We start from the raw sequence: 19,863 nt of genomic DNA on the forward strand, positions 1-19,863 counted from the left end.
GAGCAGGGGGTGGGGGAGAACGGGAGGAAGACACGGGGCATGAGCGGGGGGTGGGGGGATCGTGAGGAAGGCAGGGGGTGGGGGGATCGTGAGGGAGATATGGGGCATGAGCGGGGGGTGGGGGAACGGGAGGAAGACACGACATGAGCTTACTGTGCAGGCGGCAGATCCCGCTCCTCGGCCCTCCGCAGGCCACCGTGTGGCGATGGCGTGAGCAGGGGGTGGAGGAACAGAAGAGACACGGGGCATGAGCGGGGGTGGGGGGGACAGGAGGGAGACACGGGCATGAGCGGGGAGCGGGGGGAATGGGAGGAAGATATGGGCATGAGCAGGGTGGGGGAACAGGAGGAAGACACAGGGCATGAGCTTACTATGCAGGCGGCAGACCCCGCTCCTTGGCTCTTATGCAAACGATAAACAAAGATGGCAGGCGTCTTTCAAAATACGACGCATTGCACGCTTCACCGCAGCCAATGGGAGAGCATGTCACATGTCTGCGGACATCACGCAAGCCGCTTGCCCAATCCCTGTTCTGTCCGCAGAGCGAACAGGGAAGTGTCCGCAAAGCGGACACAGATATCACAAAGTTATAGGGGGGTCCCAAAATGTCTTTTTTTTCCATAGACTGAAAAAACTTTGGTGAAAATCCGTCCAGTAGTTTTTTTTAAAATGACCAAAAAATAGGTCACAAAAAATTAGTGATATCTATGTTCAGTCCACGGACAGTGTCCTGATTGGCTTACATCATGTCCGCGGACATGCAACGTGTTCGCTGATTGGATGGTGAAGAGCGTGAAGTGCATCAGATTTTTGGAAACGCCCGCCATCTTGGATTTGCGGACTTCGCCGCTGTCCGCGGACATCGCGGTAAAAACATGTTAAAAAACACAACATTGCCGTTGTCAAATTTATGAAATAATCTCTGGGGAGGTGAGGGGTGATGAGGATGGGATGGGATATGGCTGCAAGAAGCAAAAAAACGGGTGTTTTCTGCCGCGAAAGTCTGCGAACAGTTCGGATGTTCGCGAACAGTCCTGTGAAAGTTTGCGGACACCTCAGCATTACAGGGTTGGTGAAATGCAGTTCTTGGATGGCTTATAACTTTGGCGCCACTTAATGGAACTGCATGGAATTTTGCATGTATATTCCTGACCTGATTCTGAGTGAGTATGCAAACGTTGGTGGGATCCTGTCATGAGGGGGCAAAATTAGAGGGGGGGGGTTCCAAAATAATTTAAAGGCTTATAAATGAAGTGCCATTTGATGAATCTACACTACATTTGGCAAACTGATAATAGATTTAGATATACATGTTTTTGCAAAGTTTGGTGGGATTCTGTCAAGAGGGAGCAAAATTAGAGGGGGGGTCCCAAAATATTGTAAAGGCTTATAAATGTGGTGGACAAATCTACACAAAGATTTACAAAACGATTATAGATCTAGATATAGATGTTTACGTAAAGTCTGAATGGATTTTGTCAAGTGGGGGCTAGGTTATATGACGATTGTATGTGCATACATTTGACACTTTTGAACTTGACACTTTTGAAATAAAACATGGGTGGATTTCCAGCGAACTTGCGTAAGGAGCATTGGCAAGGACCTACAAGCAGTGTTTTATTATTTTCCAAGTGTCATAATGTAGCTACAAACATAGCGGTATACCTTTAGTGACTGAGGGGTAGCCTGTGGCCATGGGCAGTGGCCGGATTGTCCGGGCCATGATCCAGACAATCTGGCTACTGGCCATGACCACAAGGGACAGAACATATGATTCAAGTGGCCATGTCCACCTGGGACTGGCTTTGTGGTAAAGTAATTCAAAATTAGGATAGATCTGAAAGGGAAGAAAAATGTGCTTGTGGTAATATGGTCATAGGGTTCCCTTTTTGCCTTCTGCAGGCTGCAATGGAAAGCGAAGAGGGGCCTGTATGGAACCCTCGCCTTCCCCTTCTATGGTGGACATCTTGGAAAAGGATTTTCCTTCCTACACCGAGACGCCACAGAATTGAAAACTTTTGTTGTGTTTGTCCATGGGTTGTAATAGCTTTATAGACTCTGGCCTTGGGCCGTAACGTCATTATGGGCCCTCATACCTTGTGAAAGGCACTGCTGCGTTCAGGCCTTTAACTTGGATGCAGCCTCCATTGCTCCCTTTACGTCCCTCGGGCTACATCTACAGAACTCTAAGAAACCCTTTCTGGAAGGCACAGAGGGGGGTGACAAGATTGTTTCCTGAGACTGTTCCCATTCTGGGTGAAATAACCGAATGGGTTTATTTCCAACTAGGTCACACTTGGGTTCTGTCTGTTCCATGTACACCCATCTTTGTAGGCCCAACCACTCTGGTGTCCAGATGCCAAGTATCTTCTCCCAGGATCTGTCCAGGTGACACCGCCCTCCTCGGTGTCCCAAGTCCTTTCATGCTTCTTTGACCCCCCCCGTTCGTATCTGCTTTGACCCCCTCCCCCCTTGTTGGTTAAGGAGATTCTTCCAGTTGGTCTAGAATCGGGTCTATAGTTTTGAAGAACAAAGGCAAATGTAGAAGGCTTTGTCCAGCCTGTTTTATGCCAGGTGGGCTAGAGTCTCTGGGTACTGTTTGATTATTAGTGCATTTCAGCGCAGACATAGTTACGAGAAGCAACAGAGCGCTTTACAATCACAGGGTGAAGAGCATGATGTGGGGGAGGGAAGGTGGGAAATTTGCCAGCAAGGGATCTACAAGCCAACAGGGGAGGAAACTGTCTTTGATGGTGACCACATTCAGCCATTGGTGAGGAAGGATAGCTCAGGGGCAACACATTTGTCTTGAAAGCAAAACAACGCAGTCCAACACTGGTTCGAACCCCGATCCCGTGCTTAGAAACCTCTAGCTGGTATTAAGCGCATTATAAAAGAACAGCTATAATTAATTATTATTGCTTCTGGTACAACCATCAATGCATTAACCTGGACTGTGATTTCTTCCGTAGGTCCTGGACTGGCCTTTATCGCGTACCCTAAAGCAGTCACCCTGATGCCGTTCGCTCCAGTTTGGGCTGCGCTCTTCTTCTTCATGCTCCTCGTCCTCGGACTCGACAGCCAGGTACCCCAAAAGACGCTTCTCTGTAGATCTAGTCCGCGCTGTTTGCCTAAAATCGTAGGATGACCTGGATTATGAGGTTGTGCTTTAGAATGTGTGGCAATGGTGCGGCTCCATGTGCAGGGCAATAGGTACACGTGGACTATGTCCCCCGCTCCCACTGCGGCCACCACTGTTCTAGAGTCCGTAGTGTGCTGCAGACCATCCACTGGCAAGTAGGGGGCGCACAGTATGTACGCTCCCATCCCTTCCTTTGTTGAGTATGTGCCAAGCCATACTCCCAATCGAACTGCACAAGCTTTATTTTAGGGTTGTTGCTGCGGCGGCGGCTTGCTCTAATACCGAGCCAGACAGGGTGACCGGGGGCAGAGAGTGAGAACGAAAAGGTGGAACATCTTTAGTTTCCAATTACCCAGAAATCTAGTTCTTTTTATTCTTGACTTTTATGGTTTTATAGCAATGCCGTAACATCATTGAAACATACACACCATCTAGGCCAAAGTACATTGGAAATGTGGAGGACAAGCCTAGAACTGTACCACAAGTTCACACTGTAAAACATGACCTAAGAGCGATGTTCCAGACGGAATAGGATGACTGGCTTTGGCCAGAGGGGCTAAGTGGGCTGTTTGTAGGGTTGGCTCAGCCCTAGTTGACCAAGTTGCAGGACACCGTGCTGCTTCAGGGTGAGGTACGCCATGCAGTGGCAAGCTGGGCTGTGCTATACTGCTGGTTGCTGGACCCTGTGCTGGTTCAGGGTGAGTTAAGCCATGCAGTGGCGAGCCAGTCTGTGGTTTACTGCTGGTTGCAGGACGCTGTGCTGCTTCAGGGTGAGGTACGCCATGCAGTGGCAAGCCAGTCTGTGGTTTACTGCTGGTTGCAGGACGCTGTGCTGCTTCAGGGTGAGGTATGCCATGCAGTGGCGAGCCAGTCTGTGGTTTACTGCTGGTTGCAGGACGCTGTGCTGCTTCAGGGCGAGGTATGACATGCAGTGGCAAGCCAGTCTGTGGTTTACTGCTGGTTGCAGGACGCTGTGCTGCTTCAGGGCGAGGTATGACATGCAGTGGCAAGCCAGTGTGGTTTACTGCTGGTTGCAGGACGCTGTGCTGCTTCAGGGCGAGGTATGACATGCAGTGGCAAGCCAGTCTGTGGTTTACTGCTGGTTGCAAGAAATTGTGCTGCTTCAGGGTGAGGTACGCCATGCAGTGGCGAGCCAGTCTGTGGTTTACTGCTGGTTGGCAAGTCAGTCTGTGGTATATTGCTGGTTGCAGTAGACTGTGCTGCTTCAGGGTGGGGTACGTCATGCAGTGGCAAGCCAGTCTGTGGTTTACTGCTGGTTGGAGGCGTGCAAGTCTAACCTTTTGGTAGAATGCCATCTTGCACAGATGCTGAAGAGGAGTCTGTGGGCTGAGACTGATGGAAGGTGTGGCGGGCCCTGGTTGGCGGTTTGGCTGAGAGCTCTGTACGCTGTGCTTTTTCATCCCTTACTTTCGCATTGTTCCCCTTACTCTATAGTTTGTCGGGGTTGAGGGTTTCATCACAGGCATCCTGGACCTCTTCCCACACCCCATCAACGGCTCCATACGGAGGGAGGTCATTGCTGCGCTTTGCTGTTTCCTGTGCTTCGTCATCGACCTCTCCATGGTAACGGAGGTAAGTGGACTCCCTGTGCTGTTGGGCTGAAATGACCTCGTGCAAGAAATGGTCCTCAAGAAAGCAAATGGCCCCCATCCCGCCCTCTTCAAGACCCTTCAATGCGGCTATCTCCCAGAATGGACCCATTGCCAAGCCCGGCCTCTGTGGGGGGTGGGGACCCCCTGCATGAAGGACCTAGAGAACCTACTCTTCAAAGGCCATCTTGCCAATGGACCGCTCCACTCATCCCTAATTCTACCCCTCAAACTCTTCCCCCATTCTCTACTTCCCCTAGGCATTCCCGCTCCTCTGCTGCCCCCGCACCCTTGCTTGTAACCCCTTGGTGGCCCTCCCATGTAAAGCACTCTGTTCCTTCCCTGCCAGGTTCCCACTTTTATAAATCCCATACATGAGAGCACCAAGAAACCACGCAGGTGGCAACTGTGCGCTGTATAAGAACTTGGAACATAACATGTTGTGTCCACACCCTTCCCTGGCACCATGAACTCTTGGTTTTCGGTAGAAGACCACTTCACCCACTCCAGTATTCCAACTGCCCTCAGTGACAACCTATACCCTCCGTTTCTTGAGGTTGGTCCTTGCCTGAAACACTTAAGAGTGGTTGATAAGGAAACTCAACCCCGAGACCATGGCAGCTTTCTTCCAAGGCGGACCTCTGGTGCCCAAGTCGTGCCCACGAGGAGGATTCCAGCTGCCTCAATGTGCCATGCTGGCCTTGTCATGTCTGCCCATTCCGTGCCTTTATAGGTATTCTAGCGCTGTCCTAGGTCCTGTAACCAGAGTGCCAAGTCCACTGGAAGTCCACAAGTACAGAGCAGAGCGCCAACTATCCACAAACGCTGTCTTCTCTGCGCTGCTTTTGTTTGCGGTACTGTTCGAGATTTTGTCCCTAAATGTATGTTTGTCGACTAAGGGTTGTGAACTGTTAGAGGCAGCTTAAAGGGGGAAAACCTCAAGAGGGCGAGAGGGCTCCAAACCTTCTGAGAGGGACTCACTGAACTATCCTTCAATAACCATATACAGGCTAGGTCTGATGTGGAACTGAAACCCACATCCTGCAGGGCTCAAGTCGAGGGTACACGCGGGTCGCCCCACTTTTTTCAGAGGGCTCCTTGATCTGTTAATTTCTGGTGAGCCTGTATTCAACGGGTATGTTGATGAGACCCCCACTTTCTTTGTTTTTAGAACTGGACCCTGCGTGACAGGATAAAATAAAGAAGTAATGAACGTCTATTGTCCGCACATTATGACTTGTTTTAGAAATCTATGCAACGTATTTACATGTTTTGTAGTTTTGCTGACCTGGATTTTTTTGTTTTTTTTTGTTTTTTGTTGTTTGACCCCAGGGTGGAATGTACGTCTTCCAACTGTTCGATTATTACTCTGCCAGCGGAATCACACTCCTGTGGCAGGCCTTCTGGGAGTGTGTGGTTGTCGCTTGGGTGTACGGTAAGCATGGCTATGCATGTAACCCATTAATTGGGACGGGGATGGGGGCAGCGGGCACAGCAGGACCTGAGGGTATAACTCGTGTGCATGCAAAGCGCGGCTTAACAGATCTACTAGAACTCTCCGTGAACAGGTTCTGTGCAGACGTGCACTGACAGGGAGACCTGCCCAAGTGTCCTGTCTGCAGGGAAACCCAGCAAGCGGCCCACCTGCACGAGAATGCCCCAACCATCCACCAGCGCAGAGGTGCCCACCCACCTTTCACTCAGAAGGGAAACTTCTCCTTCCCGCTGCAGGGCAAGCCAGTCTACTGAAGGGGAGTGTCACTCCATCCTGCCACCTGCAAGGAGGCCCCTGCCATCCTTACTCCTGAAGGAGGGTGCGTCTCCCCGTCCTGCCACCTGCAAGGAGGCCCCCATCCTTACTCCTGAAGGAGAGTGTCTCCCCGTCCTGCCACCTGCAAGGAGGCCCCTGCCATCCTTACTCCTGAAGGAGAGTGTCTCCCCGTCCTGCCACCTGCAAGGAGGCCCCTGCCATCCTTTCTCCTGAAGGAGAGGGTCTCCCCGTCCTTCCACCTGCAAGGAGGCCCCCATCCTTACACCTGAAGGAGTGTCTCTCCATCCTGCCACCTGCAAGGAGGCCCCCATCCTTACTCCTGAAGGATAGTGCGTCTCCCCATCCTGCCACCTGCAAGGAGGCCCCCATCCTTACTCCTGAAGGAGAGTGCGTCTCCCCATCCTGCCACCTCCAAGGAGGCCCCTGCCATCCTTACTCCTGAAGGAGAGTGTCTCTCCATCCTGCCACCTACAAGGAGGCCCCCATCCTTGCTCCTGAAGGAGAGTGCGTCTCCCCCCTCCTGCCACCTGCAAGGAGGCCCCTGCCATCATTACTCCTGAAGGAGAGTGCCTCTCCGTCCTGCCACCTGCAAGGAGGCCCCCAGCCTGGCTCCTGAAGGAGAGGGTCTCCCCATCCTGCCACCTGCAAGGAGGCCCCTGCCATCCTTTCTCCTGAAGGAGAGGGTCTCCCCGTCCTTCCACCTGCAAGGAGGCCCCCATCCTTACACCTGAAGGAGAGTGTCTCCCCGTCATGCCACCTGCAAGGAGGCCCCCATCCTTACTCCTGAAGGAGAGTGCCTCTCCATCCTGCCACCTGCAAGGAGGCCCCCATCCTTACTCCTGAAGGAGAGTGCCTCTCCATCCTGCCACCTGCAAGGAGGCCCCCATCCTTACTCCTGAAGGAGAGTGCCTCTCCATCCTGCCACCTGCAAGGAGGCCCCCAGCGTTGCTCCTGAAGGACAGTACGTTTCCCCATCCTGCCACCTGCAAGGAGGCCCCCATCCTTACTACTGAAGGAGAGTGTCTCCCCATCATGCCACCTGCAAGGAGACCCCCATCCTTACTCCTGAAGGAGAGCGTCTCCCCATCCTGCCACCTGCAAGGAGGCCCCCAGCCTTGCTCCTGAAGGAGAGTGCCATCCTGCCACCTGCAAGGAGGCCCCCAGCCTTGCTCCTGAAGGAGTGTCTTCCCCATCCTGCCACCTGCAAGGAGGCCCCCAGCCTTACTCCTGAAGGAGAGTGTCTTCCCCATCCTGCCACCTGCAAGGAGGACCCCAGCCTTGCTCCTGAAGGAGTGTCTTCCCCATCCTACCACCTGCAAGTAGGCCCCCAGCCTTACTCCTGTAGGAGAGTGCCTCTCCATCCTGCCACCTGCAAGGAGGCCCCCATCCTTACTCCTGAAGGACAGTACGTTTCCCCATCCTGTCACCTGCAAGGAGGCCCCCAGCCTTGCTCCTGAAGGACAGTGCGTTTCCCCATCCTGCCACCTGCAAGGAGGCCCCCAGCCTTGCTCCTGAAGGACAGTGCGTTTCCCCATCCTGCCACCTGCAAGGAGGCCCCCAGCCTTATTCCTGAAGGAGAGTGCCTCTCCATCCTGCCACCTGCAAGGAGGCCCCCAGCCTTATTCCTGAAGGAGAGTGCCTCTCCATCCTGCCACCTGCAAGGAGGCCCCCATCCTTACTCCTGAAGGAGAGTGTCTCCCCGTCCCGACACCTGCAAGGAGGCCCCTGCCATCCTTACAACTGAAGGAGAGGGTCTCCCCATCCTGCCACCTGCAAGGAGGCCCCTGCCATCCTTACTCCTGAAGGAGAGTGTCTTCCCCATCCCGCCACCTGCAAGGAGGCCCCCATCCTTACACCTGAAGGAGAGTGTCTCCCCGTCATGCCACCTGCAAGGAGGCCCCCATCCTTACTCCTGAAGGAGAGTGCCTCTCCATCCTGCCACCTGCAAGGAGGCCCCCATCCTTACTCCTGAAGGAGAGTGCCTCTCCATCCTGCCACCTGCAAGGAGGCCCCCATCCTTACTCCTGAAGGAGAGTGCCTCTCCATCCTGCCACCTGCAAGGAGGCCCCCAGCGTTGCTCCTGAAGGACAGTACGTTTCCCCATCCTGCCACCTGCAAGGAGGCCCCCATCCTTACTACTGAAGGAGAGTGTCTCCCCATCATGCCACCTGCAAGGAGACCCCCATCCTTACTCCTGAAGGAGAGCGTCTCCCCATCCTGCCACCTGCAAGGAGGCCCCCAGCCTTGCTCCTGAAGGAGAGTGCCATCCTGCCACCTGCAAGGAGGCCCCCAGCCTTGCTCCTGAAGGAGTGTCTTCCCCATCCTGCCACCTGCAAGGAGGCCCCCAGCCTTACTCCTGAAGGAGAGTGTCTTCCCCATCCTGCCACCTGCAAGGAGGACCCCAGCCTTGCTCCTGAAGGAGTGTCTTCCCCATCCTACCACCTGCAAGTAGGCCCCCAGCCTTACTCCTGTAGGAGAGTGCCTCTCCATCCTGCCACCTGCAAGGAGGCCCCCATCCTTACTCCTGAAGGACAGTACGTTTCCCCATCCTGTCACCTGCAAGGAGGCCCCCAGCCTTGCTCCTGAAGGACAGTGCGTTTCCCCATCCTGCCACCTGCAAGGAGGCCCCCAGCCTTGCTCCTGAAGGACAGTGCGTTTCCCCATCCTGCCACCTGCAAGGAGGCCCCCAGCCTTATTCCTGAAGGAGAGTGCCTCTCCATCCTGCCACCTGCAAGGAGGCCCCCAGCCTTATTCCTGAAGGAGAGTGCCTCTCCATCCTGCCACCTGCAAGGAGGCCCCCATCCTTACTCCTGAAGGAGAGTGTCTCCCCGTCCCGACACCTGCAAGGAGGCCCCTGCCATCCTTACAACTGAAGGAGAGGGTCTCCCCATCCTGCCACCTGCAAGGAGGCCCCTGCCATCCTTACTCCTGAAGGAGAGTGTCTTCCCCATCCCGCCACCTGCAAGGAGGCCTCCATCCTTACTCCTGAAGGAGAGTGTCTCCCAGTCCTGCCACCTGCAAGGAGGCCCCCATCCTTACTCCTGAAGGAGAGTGCCTCTCCATCCTGCCACCTGCAAGGAGGCCCCTGCCATCCTTACTCCTGAAGGAGTGTCTTCCCCATCCTGCCACCTGCAAGGAGGCCCCTGCCATCCTTACTCCTGAAGAAGAGTGTCTCCCCATCCTGCAAGGAGGCCCCCATCCTTACTCCTGAAGGATAGTGCGTCTCCCCATCCTGCCACCTGCAAGGAGGCCCCTGCCATCCTTTCTCCTGAAGGAGTGTCTCTCCATCCTGCCACCTGCAAGGAGTTCCCCATCCTTACTCCTGAAGGAGAGTGCGTCTCCCCATCCTGCCACCTGCAAGGAGGCCCCCATCCTTACGCCTGAAGGATAGTACGTCTCCCCGTCCTGCCACCTGCAAGGAGGCCCCCATCCTTACTCCTGAAGGATAGTGCGTCTCCCCATCCTGCCACCTGCAAGGAGGCCCCTGCCATCCTTTCTCCTGAAGGAGAGTGTCTCTCCATCCTGCCACCTGCAAGGAGTCCCCCATCCTTACTCCTGAAGGAGAGTGCGTCTCCCCATCCTGCCACCTGCAAGGAGGCCCCCATCCTTACGCCTGAAGGATAGTGCGTCTCCCCGTCCTGCCACCTGCAAGGAGGCCCCCAGCCTTACTCCTGAAGGAGAGGGTCTCCCCGTCCTGCCACCTGCAAGGAGGCCCCCAGCCTTGCTCCTGAAGGAGAGGGTCTCCCCATCCTGCCACCTGCAAGGAGGCCCCTGCCATCCTTTCTCCTGAAGGAGAGGGTCTCCCCGTCCTGCCACCTGCAAGGAGGGCCCCATCCTTACTCCTGAAGGAGAGTGTCTCCCCGTCCTGCCACTTGCACAGAGGCCCCCATCCTTACTCCTGAAGAATAGCGCGTCTCTCCATCCTGCCACCTGCAAGGAGGCCCCCATCCTTACTCCTGAAGGAGAGTGCGTCTCCCCATCCTGCCACCTGCAAGGAGGCCCCCATCCTTACTCCTGAAGGAGAGTGTCTCCCCGTCCTGCCACCTGCAAGGAGGCCCCCATCCTTACTCCTGAAGGATAGCGCGTCTCTCCATCCTGCCACCTGCAAGGAGGCCCCCATCCTTACTCCTGAAGGATAGCGCGTCTCCCCGTCCTGCCACCTGCAAGGAGGCCCCCATCCTTACTCCTGAAGGATAGTGCGTCTCCCCGTCCTGCCACCTGCAAGGAGGCCCCCATCCTTACTCCTGAAGGAGAGTGCGTCTCCCCATCCTGCCACCTGCAAGGAGGCCCCTGCCATCCTTACTCCTGAAGGAGAGGGTCTCCCTGTCCTGCCACCTGCAAGGAGGCCCCCATCCTTACTCCTGAAGGAGAGTGTCTCCCCGTCCTGCCACCTGCAAGGAGGCCCCTGCCATCCTTACTCCTGAAGGAGAGTGCCTCCCCATCCTGCCACCTGCAAAGAGGCCCCTGCCATCCTTACTCCTGAAGGAGTGTCTTCCCTATCCTGCCACCTGCAAGGAGGCCCCTGCCATCCTTACTCCTGAAGGGGGGTGCCTCCCCATCCTGCCACCTGCAAGGAGGCCCCCATCCTTACTCCTGAAGGAGAGGGTCTCCCTGTCCTGCCACCTGCAAGGAGGTCTTTCTTCAGGGTTATTCTTCTATCCTTTCACCTTTTAGGGAGCCCACCCTCCCACGTATCCAGAGTGAGAATACCCTTGCCTTCACACCCCTTCCCACTATCTTTTCTCACTCCTTTTCCCTTTCCTTCCTTCATTCCCACCTTTCCTTCTCCGTCCCACCCTTCCTTTTCTTTCTCCCTTCCCTTTTCTCTCTCCTTCCCACCCTTCCTTTTCTCTCTCCCCTCCCTTTTCTCTCTCCTTCCCACCGTTCCCTTTCTCTTCCCTACCTTTTCTCTCTCCTTCGCACCCTTCCCTTTCTCTTTGCTTCCTTCATTCCCCCCTTCCTTTAGTCCCTCCTTCCCTGCTCTCTCCCCCTCCTTTCCTTATTGCTACCGTTTCTTCCCGCCTTCTCGTCCCATTGCCTTATGTTTAATATACCCTATGGATCACTAGACTTCCCGCGTTCAGAACGGGGGACAGAGATCAAAATGCAACTAATTTCCTGGTTAAATAACTGGCCGGACGTGGCCTGGTCACCTGAAAAGTAAGGCAGGCCTGCTTTGCTGTCTGGCCACTGTAGTGTAAAGTGACGTCCAGGGCTGGCAGCTGTAGTGAGGTCTCTCCCTGGAACAGGAAGGGCTACTGCCAGAGCCAGGGCCCCCCAACCCCGGGCTGATCGATTCCTCGGTGTCCCAGTTCAGCCTTTATCAGCTGGCTCGTGTCCCAGCTGGGTACTTCCCAGTCACGTGACTTGGGTGGAGGCACGTGCAGGCCGTCTTTGCTGCACGTCTCGTGCCAGAAGCCTGGGAATGGAAGCACGTTCAGCCGGCTGCAGCCTCCTACCTGCATTTGGTGCCCTTCTAATCCAGGCTTCTATTCAAACTGAGCTTTTGAGTTATAAAGCATTGGTTTCACATCAGCCCAACCAGCGGGCCTCTAAATTGAGCTGCTAGGCAAAATACTAAACCAGTGTATCTCGACCATGCGATTCTCATGGTAGAGATCCACTCGTTTTATTCTTTCTCCGGGGCAAAAAAAGCTCCAGCGCTGAAAGGGAACGTTTCCATTTGCAATAGCTCCGTTTCCAAATGTCCGGCTTTGGCGTAGCGTGGAAGCTGCCGTCCTCGGTAAAATGGTATTTGCGTCATTAGATGAAAACATGACTGTTTCCCAGAGCGTTGCTGTGCCTCGGCTGATCCGCTTTAGATTACAATCTGTTTCTCTATTTTTGTTGTTGCACACATTCAATCAGGCCCTGTTTAAGGAGCTCAAATTTCCTGTTGGGCCTGATCACGAGATGGGCGGTATCCCGGCCGGGATACAGCCCAACTTTATTAGCGTTAGCGTCCACCCGTCCTGTGGTATTGCCGCCGGATCACGGCTTGGGGGCTGTAGTCCACATTCCCCAATTGTACTCGATGGGGAAATTTTGGCACAATTATTGTGCGGTAATACCGTCTTGCAATAATTGCATAAAATAGCCATTTTTTTTGGCGTGTTTACCCCCTAGCTCTGAGCTGGGGGTAAACACCCCAGACTCGAGATTGAGCAGACCCTTAATGTGGCAGTAACACTGTTACCGGCGTATTGAAGTGCTACCGCCCAACTCGTGATCAGAATCCGTATAACCGCTGGCAATTCTGTTGGGTTTGCAATGAGACCTAGGACATTAAAATCTTGGTCTGTGCTAACATTGCCATCAAAAGGCATTACCTGGGCGCAGGTCCGTCGGAGTGTCAAAAATCGCAACTCTTTCCATAGACCAAAAAAAACAGGATCTTGCCCGCTATGAGGCATCCTCACTAACTGTGGGGGCTAGGGCAAGTCTGGTTCTGGTCTGGGAATAGACTTTGTATAGGGGAGGCCTGAGTGAGGCTAACAAAGGAAGAAGCCAGGCACTGGATCGTGTTGCATTTGAACTGCCGGCTCTCCACATGAGTGCGGCGGCGCCCGCAAGCGCTGTACTCTATAACTATCAGATTGATGGAAACTGTTGAAGCCCCCTCCAGGGCCTCTGCCTTCTCGCAAATGTGCTGATGAGAATATTTTGGGATGCCTCTGAAGCCCACATGCTGGGATATTCCAAACACGCCGGCCTACGCTGACACTTGCAGACCCCGCACAGCAGGACCCGCTGCTGCTTCTGGCACCGTATGTGGACAATTGGATCCTACAACAACAGTGAGGGTAGACTGGACCGTTCTTGAATATCCTTTTGGATCTGGAAGGAGGGAGACTGTCTCCGCGTCCTGTGCCTTGGACCGTGTGCATGGCTGGACTGTGGCATGTGGGAAGGATTTCAGCATTCCGCTGCAGAACCTTAGGCCGTGTGTGTGGTCATATCATTAGAGGCGCCTGCTCACAAGGGTGTTCTGCACATTTGACCTGTCTAGTTCCCGCAAGGCCACAATAACACTCCCCGCCGAGATGGCGTCTCTAAGCAATGTCCATTCTTGACTGTGAAGGGCAAGTTATTATTCGGTTCCCAGTGGTTCGGTGAATCCGGCTGATAGTGATTTGGATGTTCTGGTAGTGGATCTATCATCAAACGCTGAAGGTCGGAGTTGAATCTCTCTTTTTTTTTTTTTTTTAAAATATTTTTTAGGGAAGTTCCTCCACATTTACAAGAACCAGCTTCTTGACTAATTTAATGAACTAAGATGGGTGTACTTAATGTAACAAAACTATTGGACGAAATGCGTGTGCAACCCAATGATCGATCTGTGCCACCTGGGTACCTGACCATAATGATTAGCAGGTGTGAACTGGGACCACCCCCCATGCATGAAGATCTGTGCCACCTGGGTACCTGACCATAATGATTAGCAGCTGTGAACTGGGACCACCCTGCATCCATGAAGATCTGTGCCACCTGGGTACCTGACCATAATGATTAGCAGCTGTGAACTGGGACCACCCCTCTAACCCATGCATGAAGATCTGTACCACCTGGGTACCTGACCATAATGATTAGCAGCTGTGAACTGGGACCCCCATGCATGAAGGTCTGTGCCACCTGGGTACCTGACAATATTGATTAGCAGCTGTGAACTGGGGAACTGGGACCACTCCCCCATGCATGAAGATCTGTGCCACCTGGGTACCTGACCATAGTGATTAGCAGCTGTGAACTGGGACCACCCTGCATACATGAAGATCTGTGCCACCTGGGTACCTGACCATAATGATTAGCAGCTGTGAACTGGGACCACCCGCCCCCCCATGCATGAAGATCTGTGCCACATGTGTACCTGACCATAATGATTAGCAGCTGTAAAATGGGACAACTCCCCCGAACCCCCGCATGCATGAAGATCGGTGCCACCTGGGTAGCTGACCATAGTGATTAGCAGCTGTGAACTGGGACCAACCCCCATGCATGAGGATCTGTGCCACCTGGGTACCTGACCATAATGATTAGTAGCTGGGAACTGGGACCACCCCCCCATGCATGAAGATCTGTGCCACCTGGGTACCTGACCATAATGATTAGCAGCTGTGAACGGGGACCACCCCCCTCCCCCCACCATGCATGAAGATCTGTGCCATCTGAGTACCTGACATCATGATTAGCAGCTGTGAACTGGGACCACCCCCCATGCATGAAGATCTGTGCCACCTGGGTACCTGACCATAATGATTAGCAGCTGTGAACTGGGACCACCCCCTACCCCCATGCATGAAGATCTGTGCCACCTACCCAGATGACCATAATGATTAGCAGCTGTGAACTGGGACCACCCCCCCCATGCATGAAGATCTGTGCCACCTGGTTACCTGACCATATTGATTAGTAACTGGGACCACCCCCCATGCATGAAGGTCTGTGCCACCTGGGTACCTGACCATAATGATTAGCAGCTGTGAACTGGGACCACCCCGCTTGCATGAAGATCTGTGCCACCTGGGTACTTGAACATAATGATTAGCAGCTGTGAACTTGGATCCCCCATGCATGAAGGTCTGTGCCACCTGGGTACCTGACCATAATGATTAGCAGCTGTGAACTGGGACCACCCCGCTTGCATGAAGACCTGTGCCACCTGGGTACCTGACCATAATTATTAGCAGATGTGAACTTGGATCCCCCATGCATGAAGGTCTGTGCCACCTGGGTACCTGACCATAATGATTAGCAGCTGTGAACTGGGACCACCCCGCTTGCATGAAGACCTGTGCCACCTGGGTACCTGACCATAATTATTAGCAGATGTGAAATTGGACCACCCCCATGCACTAAGACCTGTGCCACCTGGGTACCTGACCATATTGATTAGCAGCTGTGAAATGGGACCACCCCGCCCATGCATGAAGATCTGTGCCACCTGGGTACCTGACAACAATGATTAGCAGCTGTGAACTGGGACCACCCCCCCCCCATGCATGAAGATCTGTGCCACCTGGGTACCTGACCATAATGATTAGCAGCGGTGAAATGGGACCACCCCTTGCATGAAGATCTGTGTACCTGTCCATAACGATTAGCAGCTGTGAACTGGGACCCCCCCATGCATGAACATCTGTGCCACCTGGGTACCTGACCATAATGATTAGCAGCTGTGAACTGGGACCACCCCCCAACCCCCATGCATGAAGATCTGTGCCACCTGGGTACCTGACCACAATGATTAGCAGCTGTGAACTGGGACTAGCCCCCCATGCATGAAGATCGGTGTCATCTGGGTACATGACCATAATGATTAGTAGCTGTGAACTGGGACCACCCCCCATGCATGAAGATCTGTGCCACCTGGGTACCTGACCATAATGATTAGCAGCTGTGAATGGGGACCACCCCCCGATGCATGAAGATCTGTGCCACCTGGGTACCTGACCATCATGATTAGCAGCTATGAACTGGGACCACCCCCCATGCATGAAGATCCGTGCCACCTGGTTACCGGACCATAATGATTAGCAGCTGTGAACTGGGACCACTCGCCCCATGCATAAAGATTTGTGCCACCTGGGTATCTGACCATAATGATTAGCGGCTGTGAACTGGGACTACCCCCCCTCCCCCCATGCATGAAGATCTGTGCCACCTGGGTACCTGACAATAATGATTAGCAGCTGTGAACTGGGACCCCCCCATGCATGAAGACCTGTGCCATTTGGGTACCTGACCATAATGATTAGCAGCTGTGAACTGGGACCACCCCACCATGTATGAGGACCTGTGCCACCTGGGTACCTGACCATAATGATTAGCAGCTGTGCACTGGGACCCCCAATGCATGACGACCTGTGCCATTTGGATACCTGACCATAATGATTAGCAGCTGTGAACTGGGACCCCCCCACCATGTATGAGGACCTGTGCCACCTGGGTACCTGACAATAATGATTAGCAACTGTGAACTGGAACCACCCCCCCTTGCATGAAGATCTGTGCCACCTGGGTACCTGACAATAATCATTAGCAACTGTGAACTGGAACCACCCCCCCTTGCATGAAGATCTGTGCCACCTGGGTACCTGACCATAATGATTAGCAGCTTTGAACTGGGACCACCCCGCTTGCATTTAGATCTGTGCCACCTGGGTACCTGACCATAATGATTAGCAGCTGTGAACTGGGACTACCCCCCTCCCCCCACGCATGAATATCTGTGCCACCTGAGTACCTGACAATAATGATTAGTAGCTGTGAACTGGGACCCCCCCCATGCATGAAGATCTGTGCCACCTGGGTGCCTGACCATAATGATTAGCAGCTGTGAACTGGGACCACCTCCCCATGCATGAAGACCTGTGCCATTTGGGTACCTGACCATAATGATTAGCAGCTGTGAACTGGGACCTCCCCACCATGTATGAGGACATGTGCCACCTGGGTACCTGACCATAATGATTAGCAGCTGTGAACTGGGACTACCCCCCTCCCCCCACGCATGAATATCTGTGCCACCTGAGTACCTGACAATAATGATTAGCAGCTGTGAACTGGGACCCCCCCCATGCATGAAGATCTGTGCCACCTGGGTGCCTGACCATAATGATTAGCAGCTGTGAACTGGGACCACCTCCCCATGCATGAAGACCTGTGCCATTTGGGTACCTGACCATAATGATTAGCAGCTGTGAACTGGGACCTCCCCACCATGTATGAGGACATGTGCCACCTGGGTACCTGACCATAATGATTAGCAGCTGTGCACTGGGACCCCCCCCAATGCATGAAGACCTGTGCCATTTGGATACCTGACCATAATGATTAGCAGCTGGGACCACCCCACCATGTATGAGGACCTTTGCCACCTGGGTACCTGACCATAATGATTAGCAGCTGTGAAATGGGACCCCCCCCCAATGCATGAAGACCTGTGCCATTTGGATACCTGACCATAATGATTAGCAGCTGTGAAATGGGACCGCCCCCCCCATGCATGAAGATCTGTGCCACCTGGGTACCTGACCATAATGATTAGCAGCTGTGAACTGGGACCACCCTGCATGCATGAAGATCTGTGCCACCTGGGTACTTGACCATAATGATTAGCAGTTGTGAACTGGGACCACCCCCCATGCATGAAGACCTGTGCCACCTGGGTACCTGACCATAATGATTAGCAGCTGTGAACTGGGATCCCCTCTGCATGAAGATCTGTGCCACCTGGGTACCTGACCATAATAATTAGCAGCTGTGAACTGGGGCCACCCCGCATGCATGAACATCTGTGCCACCTGGGTACCTGACCATACTGATTAGCAGCTGTGAGCACCCCGCTTGCATGAAGACCTGTGCCACCTGGGTACCTGACCATAATGATTAGCAGCTGTGAAATTGGACTACCCCCATGCACTAAGACCTGCGCCACCTTGGTACCTGACCATAATAATTAGCAGCTGTGAACTGGGACCACCCCACATGCATGAAGATCTGTTCCACCTGGGTACCTGACCATAATGATTAGCAGCTGGTAACTGGGACCACCCCCATGCATGAAGATCTGTGCCACCTGGGTACCTGACCATAATGATTAGCAGCTGTGAACTGGGATTACCCCCCCCCCCCCATACATGAAGATCTGTTCCACCTGGGTACCTGACCATAATGATTAGCAGCTGGTAACTGGGACCACCCCCATGCATGAAGATCTGTGCCACCTGGGTACCTGACCATAATGATTAGCAGCTGTGAACTGGGACCACCCCGCTTGCATGAAGATCTGTGCCACCTGGGTACTTGACCATACTGATTAGCAGCTGCGAATTGTGACCACCCCGCTTGCATGAAGACCTGTGCCACCTTGGTACCTGACCATATTGATTAGCAGCTGTAAAATGGGACCACCCCGCCCATGCATGAAGATCTGTGCCACCTGGCTACCTGACCATAATGATTAGCTGTGAAATGGGACCCCCCCCCCCAATGCATGAAGACCTGTGCCACCTGGGTACCTGACCATAATGATTAGCAGCTGTGAACTGGGATCACCCCCCTCCCATGCATGAAGACCTGTGCCACCTGGGTACCTGACCATAATGATTAGCAGCTGTGAACTGGGACCACCCCCCTCCCCATGCATGAAGATCTGTGCCACCTGGGTACCTGACCATCATGATTAGCAGCTGTGAACTGGGACGACCCCCCCCATGCATGAAGATCTGTGCCACCTGGGTACCTGACCATAATGATTAGCAGCTGTGAAATGGGACCACCCCCCATGCATGAAAATCTGTGCCACCTGGGTACCTGATGATAATGATTAGCAGCTGTGAACTGGAATACCCCCCCCCCCATGATCTGTGCCAACTGGGTACCTGACCATAATGATTAGCAGCTGCGAAATGGGACCAACCCCCATGCATGAAGCTCTGTGCCACCTGGGTACCTGACCATATTGATTAGCAGCTGTGAAATGGGACCACCCCGCCCATGCATGAAGATCTGTGCCACCTGGGTACCTGACCATAATGATTAGCAGCTGTGAACTGGGATCACCCCCCATGCATGAAACGCAGTCTCTGCATTAACATGTAGTCTTGGGGATTAGCCAGTGCAACATTGATGTCATTTCTTGATGTCCTCTGACTTGGGAGATTTCCAACGCTCCCTGCCTACTGTATGCCTTGACTTCAGGAAGTCCACTTTGACTTTTCTTTGAAGGTCGTCCCTGAAAACTGCATGTAAGGATTTATGGGAGAGTGGCTTTGATCAGACCGTATACCTGCTCCCCTCCCACTGCCCTTGCCCCATTGACTTCTACCCAGCATGGCTGGTACCCAACCCCAATTTTCCTCTTTACCAAACGGTGCCGGAACACTTGCTTGTTGGAAGGATCCCAAGCTCGCCTGGAGGTCTGTTGGCTGCCAGGATACATACCTCATTATGATCTCACTTCACTACACACTTGAACACTTTTCTACCAAGCCTTATTTCTGCCTCAACCCCCAGACTCTGGCGTAACCCAACTGTCCTGAGACACGCGTTGGGCCATCTCTTCTGTGGGACCTCAGGCTTACTATCCTCGCTTAAACGCTGAGCCACCACTACTGCAGCACCCAGATTCTGGTACATCTGGCCAACCAACCTTTACATAGATCATCGTTCCACTTACTTCCAACAATCCTACCAGCGCCTCCAATCTAAAAAACTGCTCAAGGGCCGTTGGGGATTGGATGGGCCAAAACTGGCTCAAACTTAATGTTGAAAAAACAGAGGTTCTTACCATCGGCTCAGCCGCTGCAGTTTCCCTCTGGACACCAGATTTTTGGCCA

General features: G+C 53.6%; 1 protein-coding gene across 2 annotated transcripts in view; it reads left to right on the forward strand.

The window, feature by feature from the left end:
* The window catches only part of LOC138566228 (sodium- and chloride-dependent creatine transporter 1-like), a 358,699-nt gene that overhangs the window by 270,392 nt on the left and 68,444 nt on the right, over positions 1–19,863 (forward strand). For both annotated transcript variants that reach the window (XM_069643293.1, XM_069643292.1), the window contains exons 9-11: positions 2,973–3,085; positions 4,598–4,735; positions 6,085–6,187. In XM_069643293.1, the coding sequence (XP_069499394.1) occupies positions 2,973–3,085; positions 4,598–4,735; positions 6,085–6,187 (354 nt within the window). The remainder of the gene's footprint in view (positions 1–2,972; positions 3,086–4,597; positions 4,736–6,084; positions 6,188–19,863) is intronic.

Source organism: Ambystoma mexicanum, chromosome 2p, assembly GCF_040938575.1.
Source record: "Ambystoma mexicanum isolate Mex_15411 chromosome 2p, UKY_AmexF1_1, whole genome shotgun sequence".
Taxonomy (NCBI): domain Eukaryota; kingdom Metazoa; phylum Chordata; class Amphibia; order Caudata; family Ambystomatidae; genus Ambystoma; species Ambystoma mexicanum.